Here is an 18,261-nt window from a genome sequence, read left to right on the forward strand (position 1 = left end):
TATGTATTTTTCACACATAGTTTAGCCATTGAACTTTTGATGGACAGTGAGTTTCTTTTCACCTTTTCCTATTGTGTGACTAATGCTGCTATGAACATTGGTGCACTATTTGCTTGAGTTCTTGTTTCAATTCCACCTGGGAGTGGAAGTGGAACAGATAATTACTTTCTTTTAAGACACAGGATCTTATTCTGTCCCTGCAGTGGTGTAATCATAGCTCACTGCAGCCTTAACTTCCTGGACTCAGGTGATTCTCCTGCCTGAGCCTCCCAAGTAGCTGGCACTAGAGGCTCGTGCCACCATGCCTGGCTCATTTTTAATTTTTTTTTGTAGAGGCAGGGTCTCGCTATGTTGTCTAGGCTGGTCTTGAACTCCTGGCCCAAAGTGATACTCCTGCCTCAGCCTCCCAAAATGCTGGCACTACAGGTATGAGCCACTGCACCTGGCCTTTTTGCCCATTTTTGAATTTGTTTTTTTGTTTGAGTGTTTGGAGTTCTTTATCTATCCCAGATAGTAATCTCTTTGTATTTTCTCCTGTTTGGTAGGCTGTCATTTTGCTTTGTTGATATTGCTTTTTGTTTTTTTCTTTTTGAGATGGAGTCTCACTCTGTCTCCCAGGCTGGAGTGCAGTGGTGCGATCTCGGCTCACTGCAACCTCTGCCTCCTGGGTTCAAGCAATTCTTCTGCCTCAGCCTCCCAAGTAGCTGGTACTACAGGTGCGTGCCACCTCACCTGGCTGATTTTTTTTTTTTTGTATTTTTAGTAGATGGGGTTTCACTGTGTTGGCCAGGCTGGTCTCGAACTCCTGGACTGAAGCTATCAGCTTGACCTCACCTCCCAAAGTGCTGGGATTATAGGCATGAGCCACTGCACCTGGCCAAGAAGAAAAATTATCTCTGTTTGCCCATTGATTTTCTATGTAGAGAACCATAAAGATTCTACAAAAAATTGTTGGAGCAAATAAACCAATTCAGCAAAGCGCAAAAATCAGTTGCATTTATATATGATAGCAATAAACATTCCAGAGAAAAGAAAATCATTGTAATAGCATCAAAAAGAATAAGGCACTTTACAATAAATTTATCCAAGAAAGTGAAAGACTCACACACTGAAAATGATAAAACCTTGCTGAAAGTAATTAAAGAAGACATAAATAAATGAAAGACATCCTATGTTTACGAAGGAAGACTTAATATTATTATGATGTCAAGACTATCCAAAGCAATCTACAGATTCAATGTAATCGTTCTGAATATTCCAATGGCATGTCTGATTTTCTTTCTGAAATAGAAAACTCGTTCTAAACCTCATAGGGAATTTCAAGGCACCCTCCCTGAATAATGAAAACAATTGTGAAAAAGAAGAAAAGAGTTGGAGAACTTGGCCGGGCGTAGTGGCTCACGCCTGTAATCCCAGCACTTCGGGAGGCCAAGGCAGGTGGATCACGAGGTCAGGAGATCGAGACCATCCTGGCTAACACAGTGAAACCTCGTTTCTACTAAAAATACAAAAAAATTAGCCAGGCGTGGTGGTGGGCACCTGTAGTCCCAGCTAGTCGGGAGGCTGAGGCAGGAGAATGGCGTGAACTCGGGAGGCAGAGCTTTCAGTGAGCTGAGATCATGCCACTGCACTCTAGCCTGGGCAACAGAGTGAGACTCCTGTCTCAAAAAAACAAAACAGGCTGGGTGCAGTGGCTCACACCTGTAATCCCAGCACTTTGGGAGGCCCAGGTGGGTGGATCTCTTGAGGTGAGGAGTTCGAGACCAGCCTGGCAACATGGTGAAACTCCATCTCTATTACAAATACAAAATAGCTGGGCATGGTGGCGTGCACCTGTAATTCCAGCTACTCGGGAGGCTGAGGCAGGAGAGTCACTTGAACCCAGGAGGCAGAGGTTGCAGTGAGCCAAGATCACGCCACTGCATTCCAGCCTGGGTGACAGAGTGAGACTCTGTTTCAAAAAAAAAAAAAAAAAAGGAAAAGAAAAACCAAAAACTGTGATACTGGCATAAGGACAGACATCTAGATCAATGGGGTGAAATAGAGGGCCCAGAAACAAACCCTCACGTCAGTGGTCAGTTGAGTTTTGAAAAGGGTGCCAAGATGTGCTGGGCACAGTGGCTCACACCAGTAATCCTAATACTTTGCGAGGCTGAGGCAGGAGGATCACTTGTGGTCAGGAGTTTGAGACCAGCCTGGCCAACATGGCAAAACCTTGTCTTTACCAAAAATACAAAAATTAGCCAGGCGTGGCGGCGCATGCCTGTAATCCTAGATACTCGAGAAGCTGAGGCACGAGAATCACTTGAAGCTGGAAGGTTGAAGTTGCAGTGAGCCGAGATCATTCCACTGCACTCCAGCCTGGGTGACAGAGTGAGACTCTGAGAAAGAAAGAGAGAGAGTTGAGGTTGCAGTGAGCCAAGATCACTCCACTGTACTTCAGCCCGGGTGACAAAGTGAGACGAGAGAGAGAGAGAGAGATAGAAAGACAGAGAAAGAGAGAAGGAAAGAGAGAAGGAAGGAAGGGAGGGAGGGAGGAAATAGAGAAAAGAAAAGAAAGAAAGGAAAGAGAGATGTGCCAAGACCATTTAATGGGGGGAAAAACAATCTTTTCAATAAACAGTGCTGAGAAAACTGAGTATATGTAAAAGAATGAAGTAGGATTCTTACCATACACCATATATAAATTTAACTCAAAATGGATCAAAAACATACGAGCTAAAATCATGAAACTCTTAGAAGAAAACGTAGGGGAAACCCTTGAAAACATGGGATTCAGCAATGTTTTCTTGGATATAACACCCAAAGCACAGGCAACACAAGAAAATAGATAAATTGATCTTCATCAGTTGAAGAACTTTCATCAAAAAACACTATGAAGAGAGTGAAAAGAGGCCAGGTGTGGTGGCTCATGCCTGTAAATCCCAGCATTTTGGAATGCCAAGGTGGGAAGATCAGTTGTGCCCAGGAGTTTTGAGACCAGCCTGGGCAACACAGGGAGACCCCCATCTCTATAAATAAAAAAAATAAAAAATAAAAAATTAGCTGGGCATGGTGGCATGTGCCTGTAGTCCCAGCTACTTGGGAGGCTGAGGTGGGAGGACCACTTGAGCCCAAGAGGTCGAGGCTGCAGTGAGCCATGATTACACCACCGCACTCCAACATGGGTGAAAGAGTGAGACCCTATCTCAAAAGAAAAGACCAAAAAAAGTGTGAAAAGACAACTGACAGAATGAGAGAAGATATTTGCAAATTGTATGTATGATGAGGGATTAATATCTAGAACATATTTAAAAAACTCCTACAACTCAACAATTACAAAAACAAGGAAGCCAATTCAAAACTGGGCAAAAGGCTTAGACATTTCCCCAAAGAAGACAAGCACACATGAAAAGAAGCTCCACATCACTGATCACACCAGGGCGGTGGCTCATGGTGGAGGGAGGATGGTTTGAATGCAACAATTTGAGACCAGCTTGGGCAACATAGTGAGATCCCATCTTTACAAAAAGTAAAATAAAACTCAGCCAGGCATGGTGGTGCACACTTGTAGTCCCAGCTACTCTGGGTGGGGCGCCGAGGCAGGAGGATCGCCTGAATCCAAGGAATTCAAGCTTGAAATAAGCTATGATTGCATCACTGCACTCCAGCCTGGGCAACAGAGCAAGACCTTGTCTCAAAGAAAAGAAAAAGAACTCAGTCTAAACTCAATTTTCATCCTTCTGTGTTCCCTACACATTTGCAAGATACCACACCATTATTCATCATTAAACAGCAATGGCTGCATAACTTTCTAGCCTTCAGATGGCCATAGTGAAATTTATTCACCCTTTCTTGGTCATGTAGGTCATTTCTCTTTTTTTTTTTTTTTTTTTTTAAAGTGTCTTGCTATTGGCTGTGTATTAGTCTTTGCTTTCTGAATCATTTCTGCTTCGGGTCCTGTGGCCCTGCTTGGCTCCTGCCCCTTCTTTCCATTGGCTGCCACCTCTCCCTTCCTCCTTTCCCACTGGGTCAGGGACTTCCTGGGAAAGACACATCTGGCTTTGTGTGCCTTGCCTATAGCCATGGTTTTACTATGTGATGTCACCACATCACTGACACTTGACTTAAGGAGATGAGTCATAACTTGTGCTGTCATTTCTCTCCTGAGAAGCTAAATTAAGAGATACAGGAAATGCTCCTGAGCAGCCCTGGAGAGCCAAACTGAAAAGCCACTCACACTTGGGGTTGAGGCCACCGATTTTATTTTATTTTATTTATTTTATTTTATTTTAGTATTGTATTGTAGTGTAGTGTAGTGTATTGTAGTGTAATTTTTGAGACAGGATCTCACTCCATCGCCCAGGCTGGAGTACAGTGGTGCTATCTCGGCTCACTGCAGCCTCTGTCCCCCAGACTCAAGCGGTCCTCCTACCTCAGCCTCCTGAGTAGCTGGTACCACAGGTGGATGCCACCATGCCCGGCTAGTTTTTTGTATTTTTCGTAGAGACGCGGTTTTGCCATATTGCCCAGGCTGATCGTGAACTCCTGGGCTCAACTGATCCACCTGCTTCAGTCTCCCAAAGTGCTGGAATCAAAGATGTCAGCTATTGTGCCCGGAGGCTACCATTTTGCATCACCCATGTACTGATGGATCAGCCTAGAAAGTGTGTTGTGACAACTCAAGCGTCAGTTACAGATTAATGGGTAAAGAAATGGTGGTAGAGACATACAAGACAATAACATTCAACCCTAAAAAAGAAGGGAATCTTGCCTTTTGCAACTACATGGATGGACTGGGAGGCCATTATGCCAAGTGAAATAAGCCAGGCACAGAAGGACAAATACTGCATGGTTCCTTTTTTTCTTCTTTTGAGACGGAGTCTCGCTCTGTCGCCCAGGCTGGAGTGCAGTGGCGCGATCTTGGCTCACTGCAAGCTCCGCCTCCCGGGTTCACGCCATTCTCCTGCCTCAGCCTCTTGAGTAGCTGGGACTTCAGGCGCCCGCCACCACGTCGGGCTAATTTTTTGTATTTTTAGTAGAGATGGGGTTTCATCGTGTTAGCCAAGATGGTCTTGATCTCCTGACCTCGTGATCTGCCCACCTCGGTCTCCCATCACAAAGTGCTAGGATTACAGGCGTGAGCCACCGTGCCCGGCCGCATGGTTCCATTTTTATGAGGTATCTACAACAGTGAAACTCACAGAAGCAGTGCATACAATAGTGGTTAGCAGGGGCTGGAGGGTGGGCAAAACGGGGAGTTGTTCCTTGGGTGTAAAGTTTCAGTTATGCTAGAGGAATACGTTCTAGAGATCTGCTGTACAACACAGGGCCTATGAATAACAATGCTGTACATTTCAAAATCTGTTAAGTGGGTAGGTCTCATGTTGTGTTGTTACCACACACGGGAAAACCCAAAACAAAACCAAAACCAAAGAGACACAAGGAAACTTGGGGAGGTGTTGGCTATGTCTATTCCCTCAGGGTAGTGACAGTATCATGGGTGTTTGCAGATGTCCAGACTTACCAAATTGTACACATTAACCACGTGCAGTTCTGTGCATATCAGTTATTCCTCGATAAGGCTGTTTCTTTTTTCTGTTTTTGAGACGGCGTCTCATTCTATCTCCCAGGCTGGAGTGCAGTGGTGCGATCATAGCTCGCTGCAGCCTTGAATTCCCAGGCTCAAGTGATCCTCCCGCCTCAGCCTTCAGAGTAGCATGTGCTACCAGGCCTTGCTAATTTTTATTTTTTTAATTTTTTGTAGAGATGCAACCTCGATATGTTGCCCAGGCTCTTCTTGAACTCCTGGGCTCAAATTATTCTCCTGTCTTGGCCTCTTAAAGTGCTGGTATTATAGGTGTGAGCCACTGCTCCTGGCCTCCTCTCTCCCTTTTTCTGTTCAGGATAAACCAGTGGTCCCTGGGGTCCTTTCTCATCTGTACCCCAGGAGTCTTCTGGAGCTGAACCGAGGCTCTTGCACACGCACATCTGGGCTTGGACCCAACATCATCAGAACTGACGCTCTAGACACATGGCTTTGACTCCTTTCATAAAACGTCCACATCAGCAGCTTTTACCCATTTGTTCAACAAATACTCATTAGCAGGCTCCTGTTCCCTCAGCCTTGGTGTAGGCCCTGGGGTTACTGGGGGTAATGGTGGGTATGGCCCCTACTGTCATGAAGGTTAGTGGTGAGAGAAAGGAAGAAATAACTACACAAGATGCTTTTGGTGATGAACAGAAAGCAGGGAGATGTGGAAGTGCCTGGGGTTGGCAGGGCAGGCCTCACAGGGGCACTTGAGTTGAGACCTGGACGATAGATCACGTCAGAGTACCAAGCGGGGCTGTTTGTCACAAACAACAGGATCCCACTCTGGTTAACATAAGCAGAAAAGGAATGCATGGGAAGGGGTGTCAGGTGGTTCAGAGAATGAGCTGGAGGCCTGGAGAGTTGGGCCAGCACAAGGGGCTTCCTAAGGGAGTCGGCAGCCAGAACCTTCAGCGGAGTCATGCTGCAGAGGGATCTGGTGGGGACCGAGCTGCCGCCACCCTGGATACTGGACGCCATTTGGGCCTTGAAGGCCGGACCCTCTGGCAGGCCCCCAACAGAGGGACCTTCAACCTGGGCCTGCTGACCTGCCCCAGATTACAGGTTTGTCTTCTACTGGGCGTCTTTTAGAACTCAAGACGGCTTCCCATCTCACGCATAGTGAAAGCCACAGTCTTTATAAAGTTCTACATGTAGCTGGTGCAGTGGTTCACGCCTGTAATCCCAGCACTCAGCACTTTAGGAGGCTGTGGTGGGATTGCATGAGCCCAGGAGTTCAAGACCAGCCTGGGTAACATAGCAAAACCCCATCTCTGCGAAATAAAAATTAAAAGAATAGCCAGGCATGATGACACATGCCTAGTCTCATCTATTCAGGAGGCTAAAGCAGGAGGTCAAGGCCGCAGTGAGCCATGATCACACCACTGCACTCCAGCCTGGGAGATACAATGAGAACCTGTCTCAGAAAAAAAAAAAAAGTTTCTACATGACTTGGGTCTGATCCTCTGCCCTCATCCATTGTTCTTCCCTTGCCCCATCCTGCTCTGGCCACATTGGCCACTTTGCTTTTCCTCAGTCATGCCAAGCATGGCTCTGCCTTCAGAACCTTTTCCCCAGGTGTCCCCATTGCTTCCTTCCGCCCCTCCTCCAAGTCTTAGCTCAACACTTACCTCGAGGCCCGCCCGACCTCCCTATTAAGCATAACCTTGCCTGCCCACCCGGTTCCTTTATGGTCATAGTTTTTGCTACTGGTCACCTTCTAACATACTATTATTGTGTCTTCATAGATGATCTCACTGATGACTGTCTCTCAGGGGCCCAGGTAGGGACTGACGTTAGAGTCAATACTCCACAGCTGTTTGTTGAATGAGTAGGTAACAGCATGGCTGACTGGTCCTGGTGCAAAAAGTCTTGGGAGGCCTCAGTTTGAATCGTGCTTCTGTCATCAGCCAGCTGTGTGATTCTGTACAAGTATTTTAACCTCTCTGGGCCTCAGTTTCCCCATCTGTAACTTGGGGGCCTACCTCAAATGGTTCCTGGTGAAGAGTAACAAGACCATATCCTAAGTTCCAGTTGCCTTTTCCTCTGCCTTTCCATCTTCCCCTCCAGCCCCTCCAAGTCTTTTTTGTTAAGACAGGGTCTCACTCTGTCACCCAGGCTGGAATGCCATGATCTCAGTTCGCTGCAGCCTCTATCTCCCAGGCTCAAGTGAAACCCACCACAGCCTCCCAAAGTGCTGAGTGCTGGGATTACAGGTGTGAAACACTGCACCAGCTACATGTAGAACTTGATAAAGACTGGCTTTCACCGTGTATGAGATGGGGAGCCATCTTCAGTTCTAATGCAGCTGGGACTACAGGTGCGTGCCACCACACCCGGCTAATTGGTTTTGTGGTTTTTTTTTTTTTTTTTTCTGTTTTTTTTTGTACAGACGGGTTTCTCCATGTTGGCCAGGCTGGGCTCGAACTCCTGGTTTCAAGTGAACCTCCCAACTTGGCTTCCCAAAGTGCTGAGATTACAGGCGTGAGCCACCATCCCCGCCCCCTCAAAATCTGTTAGGACGACAGTCTCGCCAAGGCAATGCAGTCGCAATATGCCGTTTCCATTGCAATCGCAATATGACATTTCCATTTACTTTGGATTATATGTCATTATGAATATTAACAAGACTTAAAAAGGACACCTTCGGGTATGTCAGATGAAAGTACAAAAATTACGTTGTGGGGCTGCAGTTTGAGGACAGTGTCTGCAGCCGTCACGTGGTAGCAAAACGGTGTTAAGCATTGCAGGAGAGTCTGCATCGACGACAGCCAGAGTCCATACGTCGGGAGGTTTATTCGGTTTGAGAGGGAACAACAGGCAGGATGGGCACCACCTGGGGCTCGGCAGTCAGGCGGGCTAGGGTGCGGTTCCTCGCACTCGCCACTAGAGGTGAGGCGTTTACCGCTTCAGGGCTGGAAGATGGGCCCTCGGGGACTGGCTAGTGCTGGCCCGGCGTGGAAACCTGGGCGGGGGTTGGATGCGACGCCTCAGGCGGCCTCCCTGGTTACTGACACCCGACTTTGGCATGACTTTATTTTTTTTCCCCCCATCAGATTTCCTGTCTTTGTGGGCTGATGGACTAGAGGAAAGATGCCTGTTGACGGTCAAAGGCAGAGCCTCTTCGGCAGCTTCTTAAAGCGCCTTCTTTAATAGAGAAACAATCTGCATGGGGTCTAGAACGGTTCTGAAATCCTGGTGAAGGTTTCGAAACTTCCTGGTGGGGTCTCCTGCCAGAGCGCCTACGCTGCCCCTGGGCTGGCTGGCCAGTGAGCCCCGTCTCCCAGCCTGACAGTCCCCACATCAGCCTGGACCGTCTTTCGGGACCAGCCCCATTTGCACAGCCTGAGCTGTAGAGGGCCCTGGAGTTCGGGGTTCTTGTCCCAACTGTGCCCCTGCAGGCCCGTTCCACCCACTGAGGCTCAGTTTCCCCATGTGCCTAATAAGGAAGTCATGCTAGGTGGGGCTTACAGCCTCTTGCAGCTTTGCCATTGATCACTTCCGTGTCTTCAGAGAGGCTGCCAAGTCTCCTCTGAATGAAGTTCCCCAAAAAGCAAACGTAAGAAAATACACAGAGCTTACCCAGACACCAGGCCCTTTAGAAATAGACCATTTCTTACCTTAGGCCCCCAGAAGGTCCTCATTCTAGCTTTGTGGAGAAAAGAAGAGTCTTTGCCTCAGCCCCCAGAGGTTGGGGTGGGGTGGCTGAATTTTGAGGCTGGGATTGGCAACTCTGGGGAAGCCCAAAGTGACACAGATGGTTTCAAAGCCACCTAGAGGATAAGGTGTCAGGACAGTGACAAGACCCCAGGTCCCTATCACACCAGAGCTCACTGAGCCTCCACCTGGGGTCTCTGCTGAATCTCTGACAGGCTAGGAGAGAAGGGACTGGGGGTACTGACCCCCAGAAAGTCAGAGAATGTGGCAGTTGGAGGACCTGGGTTTGAGTCCTGGATCACCCCTTCCCCGCCTTGGCAAACTACTCAGACTCTGGAAACCTGTTTCACCTGTAAGATGGGAATGACAATCAAACCCACCTTGCAGGGCTATGAAGATGCTTAAGACAAGTGCATGCAAAAACTTTCACACACACAAAGCCTTCCTAAAGATGGGGAGACAAGGCCTCATGAGCAGCACGTGGCCAGGCACTATGTGGGGGCTGGAGTCCTGTTTTCCCTGCAACCTGGGAAAGGACTGATGGGCACTTAGTAGGTTTTGAATCATGACCCTGGACCTCAGGTGGCGGTGTGCTTTGTGTGTGCAGCAGAAGGCCCCAGCCTCGTGCCTGTGAGTCCCACTACCAATGTTGAAGGGGTGGACAGCAGGCGGGTGAGCCCCAGGCTGGCAGCTAGCAAGACCTCTCACGTGTGAGCCCAGCACCCCACTTCCCCTGAAATGTGATGTCCAGTGCTCCAGGCTGGGGGCCGTGGATCCTGATTCCAGCTGTGTGAGGGCTGGAAGGCCCTGGGCAGGTCACCTGACCTCTCTGGGCCTATTTCCATCACACACTTGAGGGGCTGAGCACACTGGACTCTATAGCCGTACAACTCCTTGGCTCTGCTTTTGTTCCTGAGGGCCCCTTAGTAGGCAGGGAAAGTTTGAGGGCCTCAGGGCTGGGCCCCAAGACTCAGATGCTCTCAACTCCCCTGGAGTGCCTAACTCAGGGGAGCAGACAGGCCCAGCAGGCAGGGTGCCTCTCTTGCTCAGCTCCTGGAGCTATATGTTTTTTTAGCTTACTATTTTACTTAAGAATAGATCATGAGCGTTGACTATTCTAAAACGTGACTTTCATGACTATATAAAAGTCCATTGTATCAATATACAATCACTTAACCAATTCTTTATTGAAATGGTGGTGTATACATACAAGAAAATACCATTCAGCCCTAAAAAAGAAGGGAATCTTGCCATTTGCAACCACATGGATGGACCTGGAGGACATTATGCTAAGTGAAATAAGCCAGGCACTTGTTTTCCAATTTCTGGTTGATTGATGTGTAACTCTTTGGACGTTGAATCTTATTTGGACATGGGATGTGAGGCACAGACGGAACTTTATGCCTTTCCAAGCCCTCAGTCAATCATCCCTGCACCATTGATTTAATAATCAAGACATTCTCTCCTCACGGCTTTGAAATGCCTCGGTGCCCATGTACTTCATTCGTACATTCCTGCGGGTCTGTGTGTGGGCTCCCTTGTCTACTCATCCCACTGCTGCTCTATTCTCGTGCTAGTCCCAAACCTCTTTGACTTTGTAGCAGAAAGTTCAGTGGCCGGATGACCAACCACGCAAGGCTGGTTCTGCTTTGGTTCCTCTACTGGATAGGGCTTGACCCCTGCTTTTGCTTGGGAATGTCAACTGCAGCCAGTTGTTACTGAACGTTTAGGATTGACATGGAAAACCAGCACTTTCTATTTAAGAGGGAAAAACTGTTGTGATGATTGTGGAACTAGCTCTTCTAACTACAGTCGTCATCCTTAAGAACGCCCATCACCACCAATGTCCAAGAGACTGGGAAATCTCAAGAACTCTGGTGACACTGACTTCCTGCAGTTCTGTAAAATAATCCCAAACTACTACTCTTCTGTTCTCCTAACTGCTTTTTGAAATTATTGTCTCCTTCCTTGGTGTCAAGTCATCCGCAGTCACTTCTTGCCTCTTAACAGCTCTCCTTCTTGTCATATTCTGTCCTGATCACCCATGGGTTGCAAACTCCAATAATTAAGCTTGGTGATGGTATTGGTTGCTGCTGTGTACTGACTGCCTCTTTGTGCCAGGCTCTGCTAGACAGTGTATTTAACCTCGAATCCTTACCACAACTTTGTTATGTAGCTATGATGATCCTTAACATTTTGAGATGAGAATTTTTTAGCAGTGAATAATAATAGACTGTTTCTGAAACGAGGTGGATAGACGTGTATCGGAAACTCGAGGAAGGATCCTCTGGGAAAAGCATCTTAGTAAAGCCCCCAAGTCTCAGTGCATGGGAGGAAGAGGGGGAAATGAAAGTCAGGTTGCAAAGTGTTATCAAGGAATGAGGACGAAGAGGGAGCGGGAGTAGAGAAAGGCAGGGCGCCTCTGGCGGAGCGAGGTTTTGGAGGGGTAGAAAGGGAGTAGATGAAGAGTTGAAGTGGAGGCATTTGTTCAGAGGAAGGGGATATCCGCTCCTCTGAGTTATCATAAAAGGAGGAGAAGCTATATAAAGATGCAGAGAAATGTGGAGGTTAAGCCAAGTGTCTGGTCACAGATGTTTGTGGGAAAGGAGAGAGGTCATTGGATAGAGTTGTTGAGCTCCTTATTGGGATGAAGCTCATAATGGTAGCTGGCTTGAAATTGCACTCTGTATTGACTGCTTTCACTTCCCTACCTGACTTCTCTCTCTGCCAGTGTTTCCGGGGATCACCTCCCAAATAAGCTGCTTGCCTGCCTGCCTGCCTGCCTTCTTGCCTGCCTGCCTGCCTGCCTGCCTGCCTGCCTGCCTGCCTTCCTTCCTTCCTTCCTTCCTTCCTTCCTTCCTTCCTTCCTTCCTTCCTTCCTTCCTTCCTTCCTTCCTTCCTTTTTCTTTCTTTCTTTTTTTGAAATAGTCTTGCACTGTTGCCTGGGCTGGAGTGCACTGATGCAATCTTGGCTCACTGCAACCTCCACCTCTCAGGTTCAAGCAGTTCTCCTAAAGCAAAACCAAAATTTTGAAAAAAAATTAGGCTGGCGCGGCGGCTCACGCCTGTAATCCCAGCACTTTGGGAAGCCAAGGCAGGCGGATCACAGGGTCAGGAGATCAAGACCATCCTGGCTAACATGGTGAAACCCCGTCTCTACTAAAAATACAGAAAAATTAGCCGGGCATGGTGGTGGGCACCTGTAGTCCCAGCTACTCGGGAGGCTGAGGCAGGAGAATGGCTTGAACCCGGGAGGTGGAGCTTACAGTTAGCTGCGATCGTGCCACTGCACTTCAGCCTGGGGGTCAGAGCGAGACTCCATCTCAAAAAAAAAAAAAAGTTAGGATCCTGTCTTATTTACCTGTTTCTCTACTTAGTACTGGACCAGGCACATGGCAAGCTCTCTGTAAGGCATTAAATATCCCCATTTTGCAGATCAGCAAACTGAGGCCTACAGAGGGAAAAATGACTCACCCCAATGACACTGCTAGTCAGGGGCGGGGCAGAATGGAATTAAGGATTTGGAGACTCTGTTGTCTGGTGCTTGTTCCCTGCACTGCCCTGTTACTGTACAGTTACAGAAGCCGGATTTAGGAGAAATCAAAACACAAAGAGTCATTACTTTCAAGTTTGTTATTTTTTACTATGCTTGACTCTGGTCTTTCCAAACATGGTTTTCTTGAAAATTCAGGACCTGAGAGGAAAACCTTCACACAGCTTTGCTCTCAAACGGGTCAGAAAGAGCAACTGGCACTTTGGGAGGCCAGGGCAGGTGGATCACTTGAGGGCAGGAGTTCAAGACCAGCCTGGCCAACTTGAACTCTACTAAAAATACAAAAAATTATCTGGGCATGGTGGTGGGCACCTGTAATACTACTTACTCAGGAGGCTGAGGCAGGAGAATCACTTGGACCCAGGAGGCAAAGGTTGCAGTGAGCCAAGATCGGGCCATTGCACTCCAGCCTGGCGACAGAGGGAGACTCCGTCTAAAAAAAACCAGGAGGCCGGGCGTGGTGGCTCACACCTGTAATCCCAGCACTTTTGGAGGCCGAGGCAGGCGGATCATAAGGTCAGAAGATTGAGACCATCCTGGCTAACACGGTGAAACCCCGTCTGTACTAAAAATACAAAAAATTAGCCGGGCGTGGTGGCGGGCGCCTGTAGTCCCAGCTACTCAGGAGGCTGAGGCAGGAGAATGGTGTGAACCGGAGAGGCGAAGTTTGCAGTGAGCCGAGATTGCACCACTGCACTCCAGCCTGGGTGACAGAGCAAGACTCCGTCTCAAAAACAAAAAACAAGCAAACAAAAAAAAAAAAACAGGAGCAACTGGGGCGTTAGAGCTGAAAGCAGCCTCTGGGATCATCTAGTCCACCCACCCCACTGCCGCCTCGAGAGGGGAGGTGACTCTGGCACAGTCACATGGGGGGCAGCCGAGCTGGACTCCTTTTACAGTGCTCCATTCATTCACAGGAAGTCAGGTGGCATCGGCATGGGCTGAGCAGCAGAATGGAGCCTGGGTATTTACAGGACAAATGCTCACAGAAGCCTCCGGCACTGGCAGTCAAGCCCTGCAACCTCCAACAGGTCCCCACAGAGGCAGCAAAGCCCATGCAGGGAGGGAGGCAAAGCTTAGGGGGCAAGACAGGTGGGCCTTGCCCCACCCGAAGGACCTTTCTTGTCCATGCTCTTTCCCGACTGCTGCTATGCCGTGCTCTTTACAGCTTTGTCAAGAGGAGGGCAGTTACCATCTGAGCCTAGAGATTTATGGCTGAAGAAGGAACCAGGGATGTCCCACCTTATTCAGCCCTTTGAAAGTGGATTTACAGGATTGATCTCTGGGCTGGGGCACTTTGCCTTATCTTCAGGAAGGACTGTCCCACCCAGTTCTCCTTTGCTGCTGACACCTGCTGGGCCCCATGGCTGGAGAAATGAAACACACTGAGCCTGAGACTGGGAAATGCAGGTAGGTGTCCCCACGGGAGGGAGACGTGCGTGGGTCTCGCTGGTCCAGGTCGGGGGTTGAGCAGGACCTGCTGAGTGCCCCCAGGGTTATTGCTGGGACTCAGGAGAGCACAGTTGGGCAGCTGGTAGGATTGCACCTGGTCACGGCTCCTACATAGGCCAGGTTCATTCACTCACCTCTTCATTCATCACACCACCCAACATACATATGCCAAAGAAAAGAAAGAACCCATCACCTACCGTGAGTCAGGCAGCTACAGGCTGAGGGTCCAGAGAAGAGTGATATCCCAGCCCTGGCCTTGAGGCGCTCCTGGACTGGAGGCCAGTGAACACAGTTACAGCCCGCTGAGGGAGAGCAGTCAGGGAAGACTTCCTAGAGGAGGATGAGAGATGGGAACAGGCACTTCAGGAAGAGGGACCAGCCTGTCCCAAGGCGTGGAGGTGTGGATGGGCGGGCACATGTAGCTCAGCGTGGCATGTGCAGCGTGGGTCAGGGAGAGGAAGGAGGCAAGACGGGTGGCAGTGGACACAGGTCACCGAGAGGCATGTGCATCCTGGGGAGCTTGGATTTTATTGTGGAGACCATGGAGAGCCACACGGGGGTTTTAAGAAGAATCCAGATCACACAATCAGATTTGCTGTCATGGAGGCACTTGGGTGGCAGGTGATAAAATGTGGATCAGAAGGAAGCGGGTGCTTGGCTGTGCATCGTAATCACCCGGGGAACTCTGGGAAGCACTGATGCCTGGGTCCCACCTCCAGAGGCAACCCTGAATGGGCCGGCGTGTGGCCTCAGCATCAAGAAGGGGAAACTCCTTCCCCTGTGCAGGCGAGGGTGACCAAGTGGAGAGGGATCCCCATTAGCAGGTACTGTAGCCTTCCAGGTATGAACTGAAGAGGTGGTTTCCGTGCAGATGCAAGTGAGCACAAATTCAGGAGGGAGAAACACAGCCCATACTTATGAGTTGGATGTGGATTCATAGAGAAAAGGAAAAAAAAAAAAAGTGGCAGGTCCTCAAAAGGTTACACACAGAGTAACCAGATGATCCAGCAGCCCCACTCCCAGGTTCATGCCCAGGAGAAATGAAAGCATATGTCCACCCAAGAACATGGACAAGCATGTTCAGAGCAGCAGTTTTTTTTTCTTTTCTTTTCTTTCTTTTTTTTTTTGAGGCAGGGGGACAGAGTCTGGCTCTGTCACCCAGGCTGGAGTGCAGTGGTCTGATCTCCGCTCACTGCAACCTCAAGTGATTCTTGTGCCTCAGCCTCCTGAGTAGCTGGAATTACAGGCACGCACCACCACACCCAGCTAATTTTTGTATTTCTAGTAGAGACAGGGTTTCACCATGTTAGCCAGGCTGGTCTTGAACTCCTGGCCTCAAGTGATCCGCCCGCCTCAGACTCCCAAAGTTCTGGGATTACAGGTGTGAGCCACTGCGCCCAGCCCAAAGCAGCATTTTTATAGTAGCCCCAAACTGGAAGTAACCCAAATGCCCATCAAGTGATACATGGATAAACAGAATGCTGTGCCTGTATGCAATGGAATAGTATTTGGCTATAAAAATAATGCAATACTAATACAGGCAAAAACATGGATGAACCTGGAACACAGTGTGCTAAGTCAAAGAAGCCAGTGAAGAATGTTGTATGAGTCCATTGACATGAAATGTCCAGAACAGGAGAACCCATGGAGTCAGCACATAGATCAGTAGTTGCCAGAGATGAGGAGAAATGGCGGTGGGGGTGGGGGAGCTGGAGGGCGATGTTTAAGGAATATGGGGTTTCTTCGAGGATAATGAAAATATTTGGGCTGGGCACAATGGCTCGTGCCTGTAATCCTAGCACTTTGGGAGGCCGAGGCAGGCAGATCACCTGAGCTCAGGAGTTCGAGACCAGCCTAGCTAACATAGTGAAATCCCATCTCTACTGAAAATACAAAAAATTAGCTGGGTGTAGTTGCATGTGTCTGTAATCCCAGCTACTCAGGAGGCTGAGGCAGGAGAATCGTTTGAGCCTGAGAGGCGGAGGTTGCAGTGAGCCGAGATTGCGCCAGTGCACTCCAGCCTGGGTGACAGCAAGAAGCTGTCTCAAAAAAAAAAAAAAAAAAAAAGAAAAAATATTCGAAGATTGTTGCAGTGATGTTTGCGTAACTATGATATACCAAAACCCGTTGAATTGTACTCTTTAAATGGATGAATTCTATTTTATGTGAATTATATCTCAATAAAGCTGTGAAAGAGAGAGATAAGCTGGGTGCAGTGGTGCATACCTATAGTCCCAGCTACTTGGGAGGCTGAGGTGGGAGGATCGCCCGAGCCCAGGAGTTCAAGTCCAGCCTAGGCAACATAGAAGTGAGATCCCATCTCAAAAAATAGAAAAGACAGAGAAAGGGAAGACTCAAGTTTGGGTTCTGACACTTGGATGTCAGCTAAGTGGTGGTTACATAGATCAGTTACAAAATAGAGGTAAGATGAGTAAGTTGGGGACAGTATGATACTGATTTATTCACTTATTCAGCAAATATTTTTTGAGCACTAGGCAGTGGGAAATATCAGTGAACAAAACAAAAATATCCCTTTCCTGTAGCTCTTACACTCTAGTGGGAAGAGAAAATTATACAATAAATAAACCCATTTGTAAGGTGATCAGTGCAATGGAAAAACCTATAGCAAGCAAGAAGGATGGCATGCCGGGAAGGGCTGCGGCTTTAAAAGGGGTGGGGAGGCATGGCCTTGCAGGAAAGGTGACATGTGAGCAGAGACTTGAAGGCAGCAAGGGATGAACTTGGGTGACTGAGGGAAGAGCATTCCAAGCAGAGGGAACGTTGGTGCAAGGCTCTGAGGCAGGCGTAGTGGAGGCACAGTGGGAGGCAGGGCAGACAAGCAAGGCAGGAAAGAGGAGAAGGGGTGGAGGAAAGGGAAAGAGGGCGATAAGAAGTCGGGGCTCAGCAGGTGGGGAAGCGGAACCCTGCAGGCCGTGTCCTCCACCCGGAGGGTATGCATCTTACTCTGAGTGATGTGGGAGCCATGGGGGATTGTGAGCAGAGCGGTACCATGGCCTGACCTACCAGGTAAAGTCTCCCTCTAGATCAGGATTTCTCAACCCAGCACTAGTGACACTTGGGGCAGGATCATTCCTTGTAATGGAGACTGTCCTATGCATTGTGGGATGTTCAGCAGCACCCCCGACCTCTGTCTACAAGACTCCACGAAGGACCATCTGTCTTAGTTGTGACAAACAAAAATATCCCCAGACCCTGCCAAATGTAACCTGGGGGGTAAAAACCCACATTTGAGAACCATGGTTGTAGGATATAGGAATGTGTACACAGGCAGCTCAGGTTTACACAGGCTGGATTTGAGGTGCCTGTGAGACCTGCGCGCTGAGATTCCTTTGAGCAGGCAGACAGGAGGGGCTGGAGCCCAGGAGAAAAGTCTGGGCAGCTTTGTTGTCTTCAGGCTCAGCGGCCGTTAGAAGGAATTTCGCAGAAGAAAAGAGTGATACCCAAAGAATCTATTTCATTTAATTTAACGTTTTGAGCAAGGATTATGCTAAAGTCACCAGGCAAGAGACCAAGATAAGCCCGCCTCACAAACACGGAAACCTCAGATCCAAGGCAGCTATGTAAGGTACAGAACGTTCCGGACTGTAGAAAAGAGAGGGTTAATCCAACCTGATCAGGAGAGAAATGCCATTATCCACTGAAATATTTCTTGACTATCTCCTATATGCTAGTGAAACTCACTAGCATTATCTCATTTAATCTTTGAAAACTAAATAAAAGTGTGAAGTAAATATTTTCCCCTCCCTTTTTTTTTAAAGATTAGAAAACGGGCTCAAAAGGACCCACATACTCAGAGTCACCCTGTCAATGACAGAGTGACTCAACCTGGCACTAGCGACATTTGGGGCAGGATCATTCCTTGTTACAGGCTTTTTAATGCCAAAGCCCAATACTGGCTTCTGGAAGCTTCTAGAAGGTGGGGCTGGAACTTCTCATTGAAGAGGTTGACAGGCAGTGTTGCGGGGAAATGGGAGAGCGAAACATACCAGGCAAAGGGAACTGCTTGGGC

At 48.5% G+C, this 18,261-nt stretch overlaps 1 protein-coding gene across 1 annotated transcript in view; it reads left to right on the plus strand.

The window, feature by feature from the left end:
• Positions 1-8,607, plus strand: part of LOC100982423 (14-3-3 protein epsilon-like) — a 29,440-nt gene extending 20,833 nt beyond the window's left edge. The window contains exon 4 of the mRNA XM_034942020.4: positions 7,962-8,607. Within this exon, the coding sequence (XP_034797911.2) occupies positions 7,962-8,057 (96 nt within the window). The 3' untranslated portion in view covers positions 8,058-8,607. The remainder of the gene's footprint in view (positions 1-7,961) is intronic.
• Positions 8,608-18,261: the final 9,654 nt, after the last annotated feature.

This window comes from Pan paniscus, chromosome 19 (genome assembly GCF_029289425.2).
Source record: "Pan paniscus chromosome 19, NHGRI_mPanPan1-v2.0_pri, whole genome shotgun sequence".
NCBI classification, from domain to species: Eukaryota; Metazoa; Chordata; class Mammalia; order Primates; family Hominidae; genus Pan; species Pan paniscus.